General features: G+C 52.7%; 1 protein-coding gene across 1 annotated transcript; it reads right to left on the bottom strand.

The window, feature by feature from the left end:
* Nucleotides 1–218: 218 nt before the first annotated feature.
* On the bottom strand, nucleotides 219–9,307 carry LOC136006215 (uncharacterized). Its single transcript, XM_065664263.1, has 20 exons — nucleotides 9,288–9,307; nucleotides 8,755–8,806; nucleotides 7,278–7,357; nucleotides 7,031–7,156; nucleotides 6,847–6,926; nucleotides 6,649–6,769; nucleotides 6,453–6,542; nucleotides 5,164–5,268; nucleotides 3,719–3,896; nucleotides 3,045–3,118; nucleotides 2,801–2,950; nucleotides 2,501–2,655; nucleotides 1,939–2,053; nucleotides 1,750–1,860; nucleotides 1,317–1,493; nucleotides 1,047–1,202; nucleotides 856–957; nucleotides 616–718; nucleotides 452–511; nucleotides 219–378 (listed from the first exon to the last, which is right to left on the bottom strand). Exons 2-20 carry the CDS (start codon nucleotides 8,771–8,773, stop codon nucleotides 230–232), a joined length of 2,151 nt encoding a protein of 716 aa, XP_065520335.1. The 5' UTR covers nucleotides 8,774–8,806; nucleotides 9,288–9,307; the 3' UTR covers nucleotides 219–229.
* Nucleotides 9,308–16,890: the final 7,583 nt, after the last annotated feature.

Raw genomic sequence — 16,890 nt, forward strand, 5'->3', positions numbered from 1 at the left:
GAAGCACCGTTTCCTTCCACAGTGGCACCCCCTTTGCTGATCCATGGAAGCAGGGAAGCCTGGAAGGAATCACTGCATCTTCATTGCGGGATAACAGGGAATCAGGTTTGGTTGCCGTACTGCCTGGATGCTATTGATGGAGATGGAGAGCAGGGAATGGGGCGGTGGAGGAGCTGCCCTTCGGTCTCCGGAGCTCCTTGGTCCGGGTTTGTCTCTGCCATCCTTTTCCCTAAGGAAAACTGCGCCATTCCCAGCAGCAGAGTGCCTGCAGGCAGCGTCCCAGGCTCCGCCGCTCCGGTGCACTCCTGAGGATGAGCACAGTCTGTGCCGCCAGGGAACGAAGGCCGGGATCGCCCTCATGCAGCAGCGGTTCCAGGGCTGTGATCCAAAGAGACCGGGATGAGCTCCCCCATAGCCTCCAGCATCCCCCCAGCCCCTGCTCCCTCCTCACCTCTGCAGATCTCCCCCAGCTTCCTTGGGCTTTTCCCTTTTAGGGGCCGTGCAGCCAGTCCTGGGCACAGGGATCCATTGGGATTCATCAGCATCCATCGGGATCCATCAGCATCCATCAGGGATGCAGCAGTGGGGACCGGGATGGGGACCGCAGGGGCTCACCAATGAACCTGATGGCTGCCTCTTGCAGGGGGACCTGAGCATCCTCCAGGTACTGCAGGCTCTGGTACAGGTATCCCTGAATCCTCTTCCTGCTCCGCTCCACCTGCAGAGGGAATGGGATGCTACGGAACCCCCCATTGGCTGGAGCGCTCCCAGCGCTCCCTTTCCCATCCCAATGTGTGATGGGCAGAGCGGTCCAAGGGGTTCCAGTGGGAATAGGGAGGGATGCATGGCCCATACCAAGCACTCTGCAACCCTCCACATCTGCCTTCTCTCCAATAGGCGCTGGAGCTCTTCCCACCCCAGAAGCGTTGCCGCAGCAAGGAGAGCTTCCCGGGAAGCCTGCACAGGATGGGATGGGAGATGGCACCTTGGGGATGATCCCACCCTCAGGAATGTGGGATACGGGGCTGGCGGTTGCGGGTCCATACCTCGGCCACGCTGTGGCTTTGGTCGCTCATGCGGAAGAAGAGCGGGAGCAGCAGATCCCAGGTTTTGCTCCGCACCCTCCACCTATCGCAGCCAAGCACCAGCTCCAGGAGGAATCGGAACAGGCGGATGGAGAGCTCCCGGAGCTGGCTGCATCCCTGGAGACAAGGAGGAAAAGGAGGGATGTGGGTCAGATCCTGATGGGATGCAAAGCCCTGGAGCCATCCCCATGTGAGCTCCAAATCACTGCATGGGGCCCACGCAGCTCTTACTCCATCAAAGAGTGGCCGGAGGTCCCGCACCAGCCCCACGGCAATGGAGCTGGCCTCTGCCCTTGGTAGGTGACCCATCACGTTCCATAGGATCATCAGGGCCTTTATCCTGAGCTCCTCACTGGCATCCCGGATACTGCCCATGATGTGGGGCAGGAGCCGCTGCAGTTTCCTTGCCTGCAGGAAGAGATTGGGTCTCCCTGTGGGGAAGCCTTGACCTAAGGCTGTGGTCACCAAGGTCATGGCCAAGATGGGTCCGTATGGCCATGCCCTGCCCCATGGTCAAGAGGGCTCCCCGTGACCCGTGGCCAAGAGGGCCCCCCATGGCCATGCCCTCCCCCATGCCCATGTCCTACCCCATAGCCAAGAGGGCTCTCCATGGCCATGCCCTGCCCCATGCCCATGTCCTGACCCATGCCCATGCCCCACTCACCAAGTCAGGATTCTCTGACAGCTTCGAGAGGCATTCCAGCAGCACGGACACTGTCGACAGGCTCTGCGGTTCCTCAGCGCCCTCAGCACCACCAGCACCGGAGGCCATGGTCTAAGGCAAACACAGGCATTGAGACCCCACCGAGCCTGCAGGGCTCATGGGAGGCCAGCAGGGCCCTTTGGGACTCACAACCAAGCTGTGGATGGAAGTGTCCCGGGTGTCCTGGAGCATCCTCAGCAGCTCCCGTAGGGCCTCCGAAGTCTTGGATACGGTCAGGACCATCTCCCACATGCCCACGTCAGTGCTGGAAGGCAGGGCGCTGAGTCAGCATGGTCCATGCATCTCATGGGATGCCCTATAGGGGTTAGCGGTGGTGCTCCCCATGGGGTCGGATGCAGGGACCCGCTCCTCAGGGATGTCAGAGCATCATGGAAAGGGCCTTAAGATCATCCAATTAAAACTCCAATGCCACACGTTGAGATGGAGGGACCCACTCCTTAGGGATGTCACAGCATCCTGGGAAGGGCCTTGAGATCATCCAGTACCAGCCCCAATGCCATGGGTCAGGATGGAGGGACCCGATCCTCAGCATCATGGACAGGACGTTAAGATCATCCAGTTCCAGCCCCAATGCCATGGGGTGGGATGCGGGGACCCGCTCCCCAGCATCATAGAAAGGGCCTTAAGATTGTCTGTTGCTGTGGGTCCTTGGGTCTGGTGGCCATAGGGACCAAGCCCTCAAGGCTGATACCTGTCTCTCAAGGGCACGTTGAGGACCATGCTGATCGTCAATGCCCTCGGGCGCTTGATAGCCATCAGGACGAGGAGCGCGTCCATCCTGCACCCCGTCGCTTCCCTGCTGCTATTCCGCAGGCATTCACGGATGCTCTTCACGACGCTTGGCATCTGGAAGCGGGAGCATGGGCGAGGATGGTGCTGGGACCACGTTCCCCATCCCTCTCTGCTGCTTTGGGTACCTAAGACCCCTCCTAGGTTTGGGATGGAGGAGGAAGCACCAAAGGGGATGGGAACGCAGCCATGGGGCACCCACCTCCGCCAGCCAGAAGTCGAGGTCGCTCATGACCAGCTCCAGGATGTCCTCTGCCACTCTCCTGTCAAAGATGCTCGAGTCCTTCATGGCCTCGATGACCACGCAGACGATGTCTGTCCTCTCCCGTGGATAAAGAGAGCCTGCAAACCTCTATGGGAGGAAGGTTGGGAGCATGGGAGCTGCGTTGTCCCTGCTTGGGGAAGCATCCCACCGTAGGGTCCAGCAATGGGGGGAGCTCCATTACCATGGTGAGGTCTTGGGGGCTGGTTTCTTCATCCCATCTGAGCTCTCCCAGTTTATGCTCTGGCTTTGGCCTTTCTGAAGAGCAAGGGAGACACAGGAGAGTCAATGGGATACAAGGGAGTCAATGGGATACAGGGGAGTCAATGGGATACAGGAGAGTCAATGGGATACGGAAGAGTCAATGGGATACTGGAGAGTCAATGGGATACGGAAGAGTCAATGGGATACTGGAGAGTCAATGGGACACAGGAGAGTCAATGGGATACGGGAGAGTCAGTGGGATACTGGAGAATCAATGGGACATAGGAGTCGATGGGATACGGGAGCATCAATGGGATATGGGAGAGTCAATGGGACACAGGAAAGTCAATGGGACATGGGAGAGTCAATGGGACATGGGAGAGTCAATGGGATATGGGAGAGTCAATGGGACACGGGAGAGTCAATGGGATATGGGAGAGTCAGTGGGACACGGGAGAGTCAATGGGATACAGGAGAGTCAATGGGACACAATAAAGTCAATGGGATACAGGAGCATCGATGGGATACCGGAGAGTCAATGGGACACAAGAGAGTCAGTGTGATACAGGAGAGTCAATTGGACACAGGGGAGCCAAAGGGATACAGGAGAGTCAACAGGAGCAGTTGGGGGCAGCCCATCACGGCTTCCGGTACCTTCCTGCCGCAGGAGGTACTGATGGAGGCCGCAAAGAGCATCCAGGGCCAGGGAGCTTGTCCCGTCCTTGGCAAAGCAGAAGAGGAGGAGGTAGCCCAGGAGCTGGCCCAGGAGCGGGGCCGGGAGCTCCTCTGGGGGGATGGGGCTGAAGGGGCTCCTACAGGTCGGGCGCAGGTTCTGGGGAGGGAGAAAGAACAGGAACAAAAGGTGAAGAACCCAAAGAACAAGGAGGAAAGAAAGGAGAAAGAAAAAGAGGAGGAGAAGGGGAAAGAGGAGGAGCAGGAAGAGAAGTAGGACGAGGAAAAGGAGAAGGTGAAGGAGAAAGAAGAGAAGGAGAAGGAGATGGAGGACAAGAAGGAGGAGGAAGAAGAGAAGGAGAAGGACAAGGACCAGAAGAAGAACCTGAAGGACAACAAAAGAAGAATGAAGAAGAAATGTGAAGAGAGAGAAGAGAAGGAGAAGGCGAAAGAAGAAGAAGGAAGGCGAAAGAAGAAGGAGCAGAAGAGCCTGAAGGAGAAAGAAAGAAGAAAGAAGAAGAAAGGAAAAGAAGAAGGGGAAGAAGAAAGGAGCAGGAGCAGAAGCAGGAGAAGGAGCAGGAGCAGGAGCAGAAGCAGGAGGAGGAGCAGGAGCAGGAGCAGGAGGAGGAGAAGGAGCAGGAGCAGAAGCAGGATGAGGAACAGGAGCAGGAGAAGGAGGAGGAGAAAAAGCAGGAGCAGGGGCAAGAGCAGGGGCAGGAGCAGGATCAGGGGCAGGAGGAGGAGCAGGAGAAAAAGCAGGAGCGGGAGCAGGAGCAGAGGCAGGGGCAAGAGCAAGAGGAAGAGGAAGAGGAGGAGCAGGAGCAGGAGCAGGGGTAGGGGCAAGAGCAAGAGGAAGAGCAGAAGCAGGAGGAGGAGCAGGAGAAGAAGGAGGAGGAGGAGCAGGAACAGGAGCAGGAGCAGGAGCAGGAGCAGGGACAGGGGCAGGGGCGGGAGCAGGGGCAGGGGCGGGAGCAGGAGTAGGAGCGGGAGGAGTAGCAGGAGCAGACCCAGGAGAAGGAGAAGGAGCAGGAGCAGGGGCAGGAGCAGGAAAAGGAGAAGGAGGAGGAGCAGGAAAAGGAGAAGGAGCAGGGGCAGAGGCAGGGGCAGAGGCAGAGGCAGGGGCAGGGGCAGAGGCAGGGGCAGGGGCAGGGGCAGAGGCAGGGGCAGAGACAGAGGCAGGGGCAGGGGCAGAGGCAGAGGCAGGGGCAGGGGCAGAGGCAAGAGGCAGGGGCAGGGGCAGAGGCAGAGGCAGGGGCAGGGGCAGGGGCAGGGGCAGAGGCAGGGGCAGAGGCAGGAAAAGGAGGAGAAGCAGGAGCAGAGGCAGGAGCAGGAGCAGGCAGACGCAGGCAGACGCAGGGTGCTCTGCAGGTCCCCGTCTCCCCATGCAGGAGTCGCTGCCTCCCTCCGCGGTCCTGCCGGGTCCTTACCCTCAGCGTGTGGTGGTGCTCCAGCAGCTGGGTCAGGGCCACGATCCTGCCCAGGGCCCTCTCCCTCACGACGGGGCTGGGGCAGCAGCTGAAGTGCAGCAGGAGCTGGGCAGGGGGGAGAAGCCGCGGGTGAGCCCCGGAGCTGCGGCAGGGGCTGGACCCTCCCTGCTTCCACTGCAGCTCCCGCTGAGCATCACCGCGGGGTGGGCAGGGATGGAGGCAGTGGCACGGGAAGGGGTGCAGGGGGTGAGGGCTTGGTCCCCTCACTGTGGGGGATGCCCCGGCCGCAGGGACCAAGGCACGGCCCCGCTTCTAGGGCTGGGCTGGGCTGGAGCTGGCCGGGAAAATCAGTGCCTCAGCGCTGCCCCTGCCCTGGGGCTGCAGGGGCTTTGGGTACTTTCCAACCCAACCCACTCTGTGCTCCTAGGACTGCAGGGTACGTGTAAACACATGTGAATAGGAATAGAGTCGTGGAGCTAAATAGGTATAGGGTAGGTCTAAATATCATTGAAACATAATTATAGATATATAAACATATATATAAACATAAATATAAGTATTAACATAAATATAAATACGAATATTAACACATATAAATAAATCTAGGGTTAGATACAGATATTGATAAGTAAAAATGAAAATACTAATATAAATATTAAACAATATAAATGTCTACCTATAAACATATATTAATATCACTATTAATATAGTAATACTAATATAGATTTAAATATTAATACTAATATTAGTCAATATTGCTATTATTAATCTTTCAGTATTATAGATATCTATATAGAAATAGATATAAATAGAAATTATATAGATATAGGTATAAATACATCTACTTAGATATAAATAGATATAAATATATCTAAATATATAAGTAGATACAAATATACACATACACATACACACATGTATACACATACATATACATACATACACACACACATATACATACATATATATACTTATATCTATAACAGACAAGTTCGTCCTCCAAAGACCTCTTTATGCACCAGTTCAGGGCAAGGGAACCAGTCCATGGGCCCCAGCAGCCTGGTCCCAGCCCATGATACCAGGAGGCAGCAAAGACCCCATTCCAGGCGGGCTCAGCCTCTTGATGTGGGGTCCCTGCCCTGAGCTCTACAGGCAGCAGCCGCTACCCCCTGCAGCCCCCATGCTCCAGGAGGGCCTTAGGTTACCCAGAGGAGGGGGGCCCCATGGCTCTGGGGGGGCCCCATGGGTGAGGAGCAGCCCCCATGAACCCCACTGCGCACAGGCCAGACCTGCAGGATGCTCTGCAGCTCCTCACCGCCCCTGGGGTCAGGAGAGTTGAGCACCAGACTCCAGAGCATGTTATCCATGGACTCCAGTGCCTGCAGGGACAGAACAGAGCCCTTTGGGTACCAAGAGAGCTTCAACCATGGGCATCCTGCAGCCCCAGCGCTCTAAAGGAAGCTGCTGGCTCCTGGAGCACCTTACCCGGACGTAGTAGTAGGTATCCAGGCCCCAAAACTCCTCTTTCGGAGGCAGGAAGAAGACGCTTTTGCAGCAGGTCTCTAAGAGGCGTCTCCCTTGTTCCGCAAGCCCTGACTCCACTGAGCTGCAAAGGAAGAAGGCTCCAGTTGGATGCTGGTGCTGGGAGCAGTGGGGTCCCCAGGAGGGATGTGCAGTAGGTACCTCAGTTCCGCTATCGCATCCATGGCAAGATGCCGCACCTCCGTGCGCAGCTGGTCCGTGGGCTGCTCTTGGAGCAGTGTCTGTAGAGCACAACGGGGATAAGGGACCTGGAAGTCCACCAATGCTGCCCTCACCGGGTGCTGGAGGCCTTTGCCTCATAGCATCCCCATGGGGGTCCCTTCACCTGAATGGTCTCTGCGAGGTGGTTCTTATGGCAGAAGACATCCAGGCCCTGCTGCAAGCAGCAGAACCTGGCGGTGCTCAGCAGGAAGCAAACGCTCTCAAGGAATCCAACCTTTTCATGCTCAGACTGGAAAACAGTGGGGATGGAGGCACAAACAGGGCATATGAGAGGGGACAGGGGTACCGGAGCGCTAGCGGTGAAGGCAGCACCCAACAGCACCCATCAGCGTCTCAATGGCCTTGCTCACCATGGCTGGGATGTTGACAAATGCCTCAATGCGCTCCACTTCATCCTGCTCCAGTGTGTACACGGGTAACCAGCTGTCATCTAATGGAGGAAGAGGGGAGGTTTGGAGAGCAGAGGAAGATCTGACCCCCGCCAGCATCCAAGGAATGTGGTGCTGGTCATAAAGTTATGGAATCATAGAATGGGTTGGGTTGGAAAGGACCCAGAGATCATCCATTGGGTTTTCCAACCCAACCCATTCTATGCCTCTATGATCCAATATCACCAAGGGTGCGTCCAACCTGTCCGTGGATGGAGCATCCACCCTGTGCCAGCGCCTCACCCCCTCCATAGGGCACAGCTTCCTTCTATCCAAGTGGAACTTCCCCTGTTCCAGTCTGAACCCATCTCCCCTTGTCCTGCTCCCAGACCAACGCTCACCAGTCCTCAATGGCACGACCAGGGATTCCTCACAGGACTCCAGTGAAGAGATGCTCCCCTCAGGAGCCTCATCCCTCTCCCAAGCCTGCCGGGGGGATCTGGGGGCTCCCTCCATTATCCCGCGGGATGCAGGAAAGGGATCAGGGTAGCGAAGGGGAAAGCTTGGAACAAACGCAACAGGGCTTGAGCTCAGAAGCAACCGAACGGCTCCTTCCTCCTGCTCTTTCCTGTCACTGTCTGCTCCCCTGACCAAAGCGCTCAAGTAGGGTGAGACAAATGAGGTCACAAAGGGCCCTGTTTTGACCCGTTGCCATGGTGACCCGGCTGGGTTCTAGACTGAAGCTGTGGGGAAACCTGCTGCAGGGCCATGAACTGGGGCTGTCACCCAAAGCAGCATCCCTGCACCCCAACATGCTGCGTGTGGGGACCCTTCCTTATGGGGCTCAATAAAGATGGGGTTTGGGGTCACTTAGGGGTACCAGCAGTGTTGGGAGGGATGGAGATGCCTGTGGTTGATTGTGTTTTGGGGTACCATGCAGTTTTGGGGTGGTTTAGGGCTACCACAGGGATTGGAAGTGTTGGAGATGCCTGGGGTTGGTTGGGTTTTGAGGTACCATGTAGTTTTGGAGTGGCTTAGGGCTACTGGGATGGATGGAAATGGCTGGGGCAGGGTGGGTTTCTGGGTACCAGACAGGTTATGGAATGCTTTAAGGGTACCAGGGCTATTCGGGGGAGTGGGAATGTTGGGAGTGATGCAGATGCTTGGGACTGAGGTGAACAAAGACCCTCACGTGAAGACACGGAAGCTGTGGGTCTGGGGGAGTGGCAGAGCTGCAGGGTGGGCATCAGGCCCCGTATGTCTGTGGTGGCCATAGAGGGTGTTGCACAAGCAGAGCTGCTGCAGGTGATGGAAGCCCCTTGAAGGAAGCTGCTGAGAGTCAGGCTGAGAACGTTGGGGCTGGAGAAGAGACCTCCGAGCAGCTTCCAGTGTGTGAAGAGGGGGTTACAAGGATGCTGGAGAGGGACTTTTCTTCAGTTGGTTCTGAAATGTTCATCACCTTGAAGAACCAGCCTCATCTTGCTCTCAACAGAAGAGGTCCCAATCTACAGCTAGCAATGAAGCGTGGTTTTGATTTACAGCTTACGATTCCCCCCTTTGAGCTTCACAGGGTGCACATAGATCCCATAAGCCTCATCTCCTCTTAGTTTCCCATCTGTAATGCTGAAACCCCATTATGAAGAGCGGCACTGAACTGCTGAAACCCTCGTAGGGTCCAAACACAAATCAATCTATTACAAACAGCTTCTTTAATCTTATCCAATTGAATAGTCAAGAGTCCCAGTCCAGTTCCTCACAGCAATCAGTCAACCCATGTGTCGTGGTTTAAACCAATCCACACAGGTCGTCCACTCACCACCCCACCCCCCCCCCGACCCTCCCCTCTCCCGGAGGGATGGGGAGGTGAATCAGGAGAATGTAACTCCCACGGGTTGAGATAAGAACAACCCAGTAACTAAGGTATAACACAAATCCCTGCTGCTACCGCCAATGATAATATTGATAAGAGAAAATAACAAGAGAATACGATACCACCGCCGAACGAGTTCGAGCGCCCCGAAGAGAGAGTGTGCCCTTCCGGGTAACTCCCAGTTACCTCCCTGGGCATGACGTGCTGTGGTATGGAATACCTCTTTGGCTAGTTTGGGTCAGGTGTCCTGTCTCTGCTTCCTCCCGGCCTCCCCTTGTCCCCAGCAGAGCATGAGACTCACAGAGTCCTTGGCCAGAATAAACATTACATAGCAACATTTAAAAACAGTCGGTGTTATCAGCTCTCTGCCCATGCTGGAAGTCAAAACACAGAGCTTGCACCAGTTACTAAGAAGGAGCAAAACGGCTCCTGGTAAACCCAGGGCACCCAGGACTATGGTTTTCCTGCATCTCTAAGGCTTTAGTGTGAGAAGTTTTCCTTGGAAAGTGATCGCAGTCTCTGTGTTTTGAGCAGGAGATGGGGAGTGGAACAGAGGCAGAGCTAGGACTTCATATCCTCCCAAGTTTTTTGTTACAGAGGAAAGAGACTAAATGGTGTAAGAAGACCTGTTCCACCCTCTGAGATTCTTCACAGCAGGTTTTGGAGAGGCCAGCTTCCTGAAGAGGAAAAACTAGGAGCAAAAGTTGTGTTGTGTGTTCCCCTCACTGCACCCCTTCTCTGCTCCCCTTCTCACTCCCAATTTGCCCTTCTGCCCTCTGAGGTCAGTACGAAGCAGTGGGCAGGTGGGTTTGGGAGCCTCAGACCCACAGTGTCCGTGCACTGTGTGGTGTGTAGCCAGACGTGCGTCTCTGTTATCATCCACTCCCATTCCTTCTTCTGCTTTGTTACACTCCCATTCCTTCTTTCTCTTTGTTAATCAAGACTTCCCTTTGGTTGTTTTTTACAATGTGATTTCCAGTTCCTATCCACAAATGTCCCTCCATCTCTACGATAGCTGGAGAATAGTACAGCTGCTGAGACTGCAATTTGGCATGTCCTGGCTACGTTGAGGAGTTTCTCATAAAAATACAGGCCAAAAGAGACATACCGCATCCTACTGGGAAAGCAGGAGTGTTTGTGGCAGTAGGCCAGGAGGCCCCTCTGAACAAGTCCCTCTGGTCCCTGAAAGTGGAGGTGTGGGATGCGCTCGTCGTGCCTTCCCTGCTGCCATTGTCAGGGCTTTCTGACGTCCGGAAAGTAAGCACTGTGAAAGGCTAACCCAGGACTATGGTTTTCCTGCGTCTCTAAGGCTTTAGTGTGAGAAGTTTTCCTGGGAAAGTGGTCGCAGTCTCTGTTTTGAGTCTTGTGCTTGGAGCAAGCATTCACAGCAGTCTCACTGAGGAGTAGTCATGAGCACTGTGAAGAAGCTGTTGAAGAGCGCTGACATTTCAGTCCAAAAGTTTACTCTGTGGATTTGAAGAAATCACAGCTAATGTTAGTGAAACCGGTTTTGGCAGGATGCGTGGTTTGTTACCAGTGCACCGTAGAACGGACCCTGGTGAAAACAGTTTGACCTTGTAAAATGTCAGGCAGTTGAGCTAATCCCAGTTGTCGTGGTTTAAACCCAACCACAAACCTCATCCACTCACTCTCCCCACTTCTTGCCCTCCCCCTGCTTCTGGAAGGAACTTGACTGTGCAGTGAAATTCCTGAAGCTGTCAAGTGTGAGGATCTGGGGTGCAAAGTCCTCAGGCTGTCCCTACTTTCCATCACAGGAGGTTTGTCAGGGTTAGGAGCAGATGCTATTATTATGGTTCTGTTTCCTGGCCAGCTGCTTTAAGGTTTCAGCCGTAAAGAGCTTTTGGTTGATTTTGGTGCCTCCTTCTGACCAGGCAGAAACAGGCAGCTTTCACAGTGTAGCATTTGCCCATAGTGATTTTGCCCGCAGTGCACACGCAGTGTGTTCAGTGCAAGCAGGGGAGCCCCAGAGTTTTTGCGGGGGTGTTTTACAGACCTCACTTCTCAGAGGCAGGGCTACAGATGCCTGTAACAGTGCCTGGGTTGTTTCAGCTTAAAAGCGTTCTGTGAAAACACCTTCTCAAAAGTTAGCAGTCTTTAGCTCACATACTTCTTTAGACCAAATGCGTCTGGTTTTGGAGATGTCTTGGCATGAAAGACCCAGGGTCTGCTTGGGATTTGTTTGGGTTTGTTTTTGTTTGTTTGTTTTGTGTGGGCAGTATCACCAATCACAATGGTAGAATTTAAATATCAATCCATGCTGTCAGGTTTTGAATGGTAGGATGTACAAGCACCCTTAATCATAACATTACTTAGGTCCACTTCCATAGGAACAAGACCATTTTGTTTCACTTCAGCATTCTGGAATGTGCCAGCCCCGTAGTGTTAATAAACCTACAGTGCCCTATAAGACAGGTGAGTGAAATACCGAGATTGCCTTTTAGTCATGGTGCTTAAGAAGTAGACATACGTTTGTTTGTTTTAAAAATTCATATCCTTCAAAATGCACTCGCAAGTGCATTGTGTCCCTTCCCAAATGCTGCAGTAAGCATTACTGAAGGCAATTCCATAAAAGAGGGCAGTTTTGCAGGTGGCCTTTTCTCTTGCTTTTTGATTGCGCTGACTTTCCTTACCCTTCTCTACCCCCGTGTCCCTTCTTTTCTTGCAGCTTTGTGTCTCAAAGTGCCCAGGCAGGTTTGTGACCTACACTGATGTTCAGGCTTCCTACAGATACAAACGCGATCAGTGGAATTACTTGAGGCAGTTCTGCAGACCTGGTTTTAGGGGTCCTCACAAGGTCTGCGTGTATCAGGAGGTGATGGAATACATGTGTTTTCATCAAGCAATGTGTAATACGCATGATTTTCCTGAGCTACAGCAAAGCTTTGAATTATTCTGATTTCACCATATAAGGAGTTGTCCCATACATATGTTTTCAGTGATTTGGTAGGGGATGAAGGTCTTGTATGCACATCAGATCCCCAACTCTTTCAGTGATTACTATTTGCTTAAAGAGAATCTGCAGCTACCCATGTGGTTGCGGTATTGTGGCAAGTATCCTTTAGTACTTAAGTGCTCCACAGCAGTCGAGTAGTGTCTCAAACCAGTTCTTAAGGCTCCTGTGTTATGTAGAGCTCCTCAGTAATTTAGCTAGGAAAAGAAGTCTGTCTTTCGTGGAACTGATTTTGGACTCAAATGTACTGTGTTATTTCTCCCATCTCTAAACCACCCTGCAATTCAGCTATGTTAGTTGTGTTAAATTCTTACTCTCTAAGAGAAAAGTAAGGGCGAGGCAAGGAGCAATCGCCCAGTCATTACTGCCTTATCTGCCAATGCAAAGTGAAGAGGTCTTTCTTTTTTGTCACTAGAAAAGTTAAGAATAGTCTTTTCCCAAATCACACTGAGAGGCTGGATTCTCACATCATGACTGTGTCTTGCAGGTCCACCAGTCAAGTTTGGGGAGGAGGCTACAGAGTCCAGTTTGGGGCATTTTCTCAGAGTGTGTGGGAAACAAAACCCACGTAGTTAATTCTGCTACGTATTCAGCGTTCCCGGTTTTCCTCTTTTTAGTCTGTTGGTCAAGCCCTACGTGATGACAATTGTCCTTCGATGATCATTCCAAGCAGGCCTTGTGAGTGGTTCTATTTCTTACACACACCTTAGCAGATTGTAAGCATTCCCGTGAAATCACAACCCCAGTCTGAAAAGTGTTCTGTGGCAAGATCGCAAGGTGCTGGCTCTTACCTGGCAGTGGCATCCATTCAGTTTTAAACAGTTTGAAAGTATAAAGATTTATCATAATTTTTTTCTGGAGAGCCATCCATGGACACTTGGAGTGTGATTGGGTCAAGCTGAGCTCTTTCTTGCTCTTGAATCATCACTGATAAGAAATGCTTTACAGCGCAAACTGTGCCTTCCAAAACCTGTGAGCACCCAACCCAGCCCAAGCTGTTGACATGAAGGAAATGCCACGACGGCAGAAAGGCTCATCTGGGCAGCTGTTGAATTTCTTGTGGTACTTGAGCCCAGTTACAGGGCACCTTGCTTTTCGGTGCTGCACATAGTGCTGCCTGTGCAGGGCGGCAGAGGAATTAAGGGGACAAAAAGCTGGTTTTGTCACTGTGGTCAGCAGGGGCTTTTGAGTAGACAAGCACAGGTCTCAGAGCTCAAGTGTATCTGTCACTGACCTAGAAGCTCATGCAAATGAGGAACTGCTGTTTATTTTGCCATGCTTTAAAATAGAGATCGTGTAAGGCAGGCACAGGCTGTCAAAAAGAGAAAATAATGGATGAAGCGATAAAGAATTAAAAATCTGCATGACGCAAAAGGCAGAAAATCATTTGCACAGAAGCTCTTACCCTCTTTTAGACTCCAGCTACAGGTGAAGATCAGAGACGAAGGAAAAGAGACATGCAACTGATGCTACGTGGAGTAAATGGGCTGCACTAATTACACAGTGCGCTCGAATAGGAAATCCCAGTCGTCCAGGCATTCTGGAAGTCATCATGGAGTGGCCAGAGGGCAAAGATTTCGGAATGTCAGCAGAGGAGGAGGCGATGCGTGCTGAAGAGCCCCCACCATATAACAAACTGTCAGAAAGTGAAAAACAGTATGCCTTGTTTACTGATGGGTCCTGCCGTATTGTGGGAAAGCATCGGAGATGGAAGGCAGCCGTATGGAGTCCTCGGCGACAGGTTGCAGGAACTGCTGAAGGAGAGGGCGAATCGAGTCAGTTTGCCGAGGTGAAAGCCACCAGCTGGCCCTGAGCATCGCTGAACGAGAAAAGTGGCCAGTACTTTATCTCTGTACTGACTCATGGAGGGTTTGGGGTGGTTTTGTGTGTTTTGGGGTTTGTTTTGGGCTGTTTTGGGTCCACTTTGGTGCTGTTTTGGGCGTCTAACCCTGTATCCCATAGGAGAAGCAGGGCAAGGTGGATTTGGGGTGTTTTGCGGTGTTTTGAGGTCATTTTGGGGTGGTTTGGTGGATGTTTTGGGGTGTTTTGTGGTGTTTTTTTTCGTTGTTTTGGGACTGTTTTGGCTCTCTGACCCTGCATCCCATAACAGAAGCAGGACAAGGTGTTTTTGGGGTGTTTTGCGGTATTTTAGGGTGGTTTTGAACTCTTTTGTGGTGTTTTGGGGTGTTTTAGAGCTCTGAGCCTGCATCCTGTAGAAGAAGGTGGGTTTGGGTTGTTTTTGGTATGGTTTTGGGGTTCTTTTGGGGTGTTTTGGGGTGTTTAGTGTGTTTTGTGGCTGTTTTGTGGCTGGTTTTGGGCTCTGACCCTCTATCCCATAGGAGTAGCAGGACAAGGTAGTTTTGGTGTGTTTTAGGGTGTTTTTCATGTGGATTTGGCATTGTTTGGGTTTTATTTTGAGCTATTTTGGGCTGTTTTGGGGCAGTTTTGTGGCTCTGACCCTGTATCACATAGGAGAAGCAGGACAAGGTGGTTTTGGGGTGTTTTAGGGTGTTTTTGCAGTGTTTTGGGGTTGTTTTGGAGGGGTTTGGGGTCTTTTTTGTGGCTCTGGCCCTGTATCCCATGGGAGAAAAAGGACAAGGTGGTTTTGGGGTGTTTTGGGGTGGTTTTGTGGTGCTTTTTGGTGTGTTTTTTGGGTGTTTGGCGGCTGTTTTGGGGCTCTGAGCCTGTATCTCATAGGAGCAGCAGGAGAAGTTAGGTTTGGGGAGGTTTAGGTTGGTTTTGGGATGGTTTTTGGGTGATTTTGGGCTGTTTTGCCAATGTTTTGGGGCTCTGACCCTGTATGCCATAGGAGAAGCAGAAGAAGGTGATTTTGGGGTGGTTTGAGGTTGGTTTTGAGCAGTTTTGGGGTGTTTTGGGGCTGCTTTGGGGCTCTGACCGTGTATCACATAGGAGAAGCAGGACAAGGTTGTTTTCCTGAGGTTTAGGATGTTTTGAGCAGTTTTGGGTTGTTTTGGGGTGGTTTTGAGCTATTTTGGGCTATTTTGGGGCAATTTTGTGGCTTTGACCCTGTATCACATGTAAGCAGGACAAGGTAGTTTGGGGGGGTTTTATGGCATGTTTTGGGGTGTTTGGGTGTGTTTTTGGTCTGTTTTGAGATGTTTTGGGGCTCTTAGCCTGTATCCCATAGGAGAAGCAGGACAAGGTGGTTTTGGGATGGTTTTGGGGTGTTTTTTTTGAGGATGCATTCATGCTGTTTTGGTATGTTCTGGGGCTCTGACCCTGTATCCCATAGGAGAACCAGGACAAGGTGGTTTTGGGGTAGTTTTGGGGTGTTTTGGGGGAGGGGGTGGGTTGTTGGGTTGTTTTGGGGCTCTTTTGGGGTGTATAGAGGCTCTGACCCTGTATCTCATAGGAGAAGCAGGGCAAGGTGGGTTTGGGGTGTTTTTGGGGGTGTTTTGGGCCTGTTTTTGGTCTCTTTTGTGGCTCTGACCCTGTATCTTGTAAGAGAAGCAGGACAAGGTGTTTTCAGTGTGGTTTTGGTGTGGTTTTGGTCTCTTTTGGGGCTGCTTTGGGGCTCTGACCCTGTATCTCATAGGAGAAGCAGGACAAGGTGGTTCTGCAGGCGGACGTGGCCAACCTGCGCCACAAGAACCGGCACCTGCAGCAGGAATCGCACTCGGCCTCGCACCAGCTCTGACGCTTCACCCGCATCTTCTCTGGTACCGTGAACAAGGAGGAGCTGTCCCCCGCCCCCTGTGTCCGTTCCTGCTCCTCCCCCCCCGCCCCGGACAATGGCATTCCATAGGGAACAGCATGATTCCATAGGGAACGCCGCCATTCCATAGGGATTCCTGGGATTCCTTAGGGAGTTGCTACGGTTCCATAAGGGACACTGAGGATCTCACATCTTCTCCAGCGCCATGCACAAGGAGGAGCTGTGACCCCCATTGGAATGTTGGGATTCCATAGGGAGAGACATAGGGATTCCACAGGGAGACGCTGCGGTTCCACAAGGGACGCTGAGGAACTTGCGTATTTTCCGGCACCATGGATAAGCAGGATCTGTGACCACCATTGGGATGCTGGCATTCCTTAGGGAACACTGGGATTCCATAGGGAGACACCACGGTTTCATGAGGGACACTAAAGATCTTGCGTCTTCTCTGGCACCATGGACAAAGAGGAGCTGTGACCTTCATTGGAATGCTGGAATTACACAGGGAACACCGTGATTCCATAGGGAATGCTGGGATTCCATATGGGGATGCTGCAGTTCCATAAGAGACATTAAGGATCTTGGATCTTCTCCGGTACTGTGGACGAAGAGGAGCTGTGACACAACCCCACCCCCCACCCCCACCCCCCCAGTAGGACACTGGGGACCCCCCCTTTGACACTGGGATTTCATAGGGAGCGCTGTGATTCTGTAGGGAGACACTGGGATTCCATAAGGGACACTCAGCATCCCCAGTGCCTGGAGCGGATGGAGCCACAGGAGATGCCTCATGGGACTCATATAGGGGATGCTGTGTCCTCCTATGGGCCACAATATGGGGCTGAGGGGGTCTATATGGGACCAAGGGTATCCATGTGTGGTTCGGAGCATCCTTACGGAGTTAGGAGCATCCATATAGGACATGGGGCTTCCATACGGGACCGCCAGCATCCAGCTAGGGCTGAGGGCCTCTATATGGGGCTGAGGGGCTCTATATGGGCCTACGAGCAGCATCCATATACAACAAGGGACCAGCAGCATCCATATCGGACCAAGGGCCTCCATATGGGACTATGAG

Source organism: Lathamus discolor, unplaced genomic scaffold (assembly GCF_037157495.1).
Source record: "Lathamus discolor isolate bLatDis1 unplaced genomic scaffold, bLatDis1.hap1 Scaffold_103, whole genome shotgun sequence".
NCBI classification, from domain to species: Eukaryota; Metazoa; Chordata; class Aves; order Psittaciformes; family Psittacidae; genus Lathamus; species Lathamus discolor.

What these genes read in the sequence shown, in the direction of transcription:
- LOC136006215 (XM_065664263.1), bottom strand. An exon ending in AGCTGCAGAGCATCCTGCAG is followed by an intron (nt 5,269 to 6,452) that starts GTCTGGCCTGTG and finishes CCCCCTGCCCAG; the next exon opens with CTCCTGCTGCACTTCAGCTG. An exon ending in GCTGGGGGAGATCTGCAGAG is followed by an intron (nt 379 to 451) that starts GTGAGGAGGGAG and finishes TTTGGATCACAG; the next exon opens with CCCTGGAACCGCTGCTGCAT.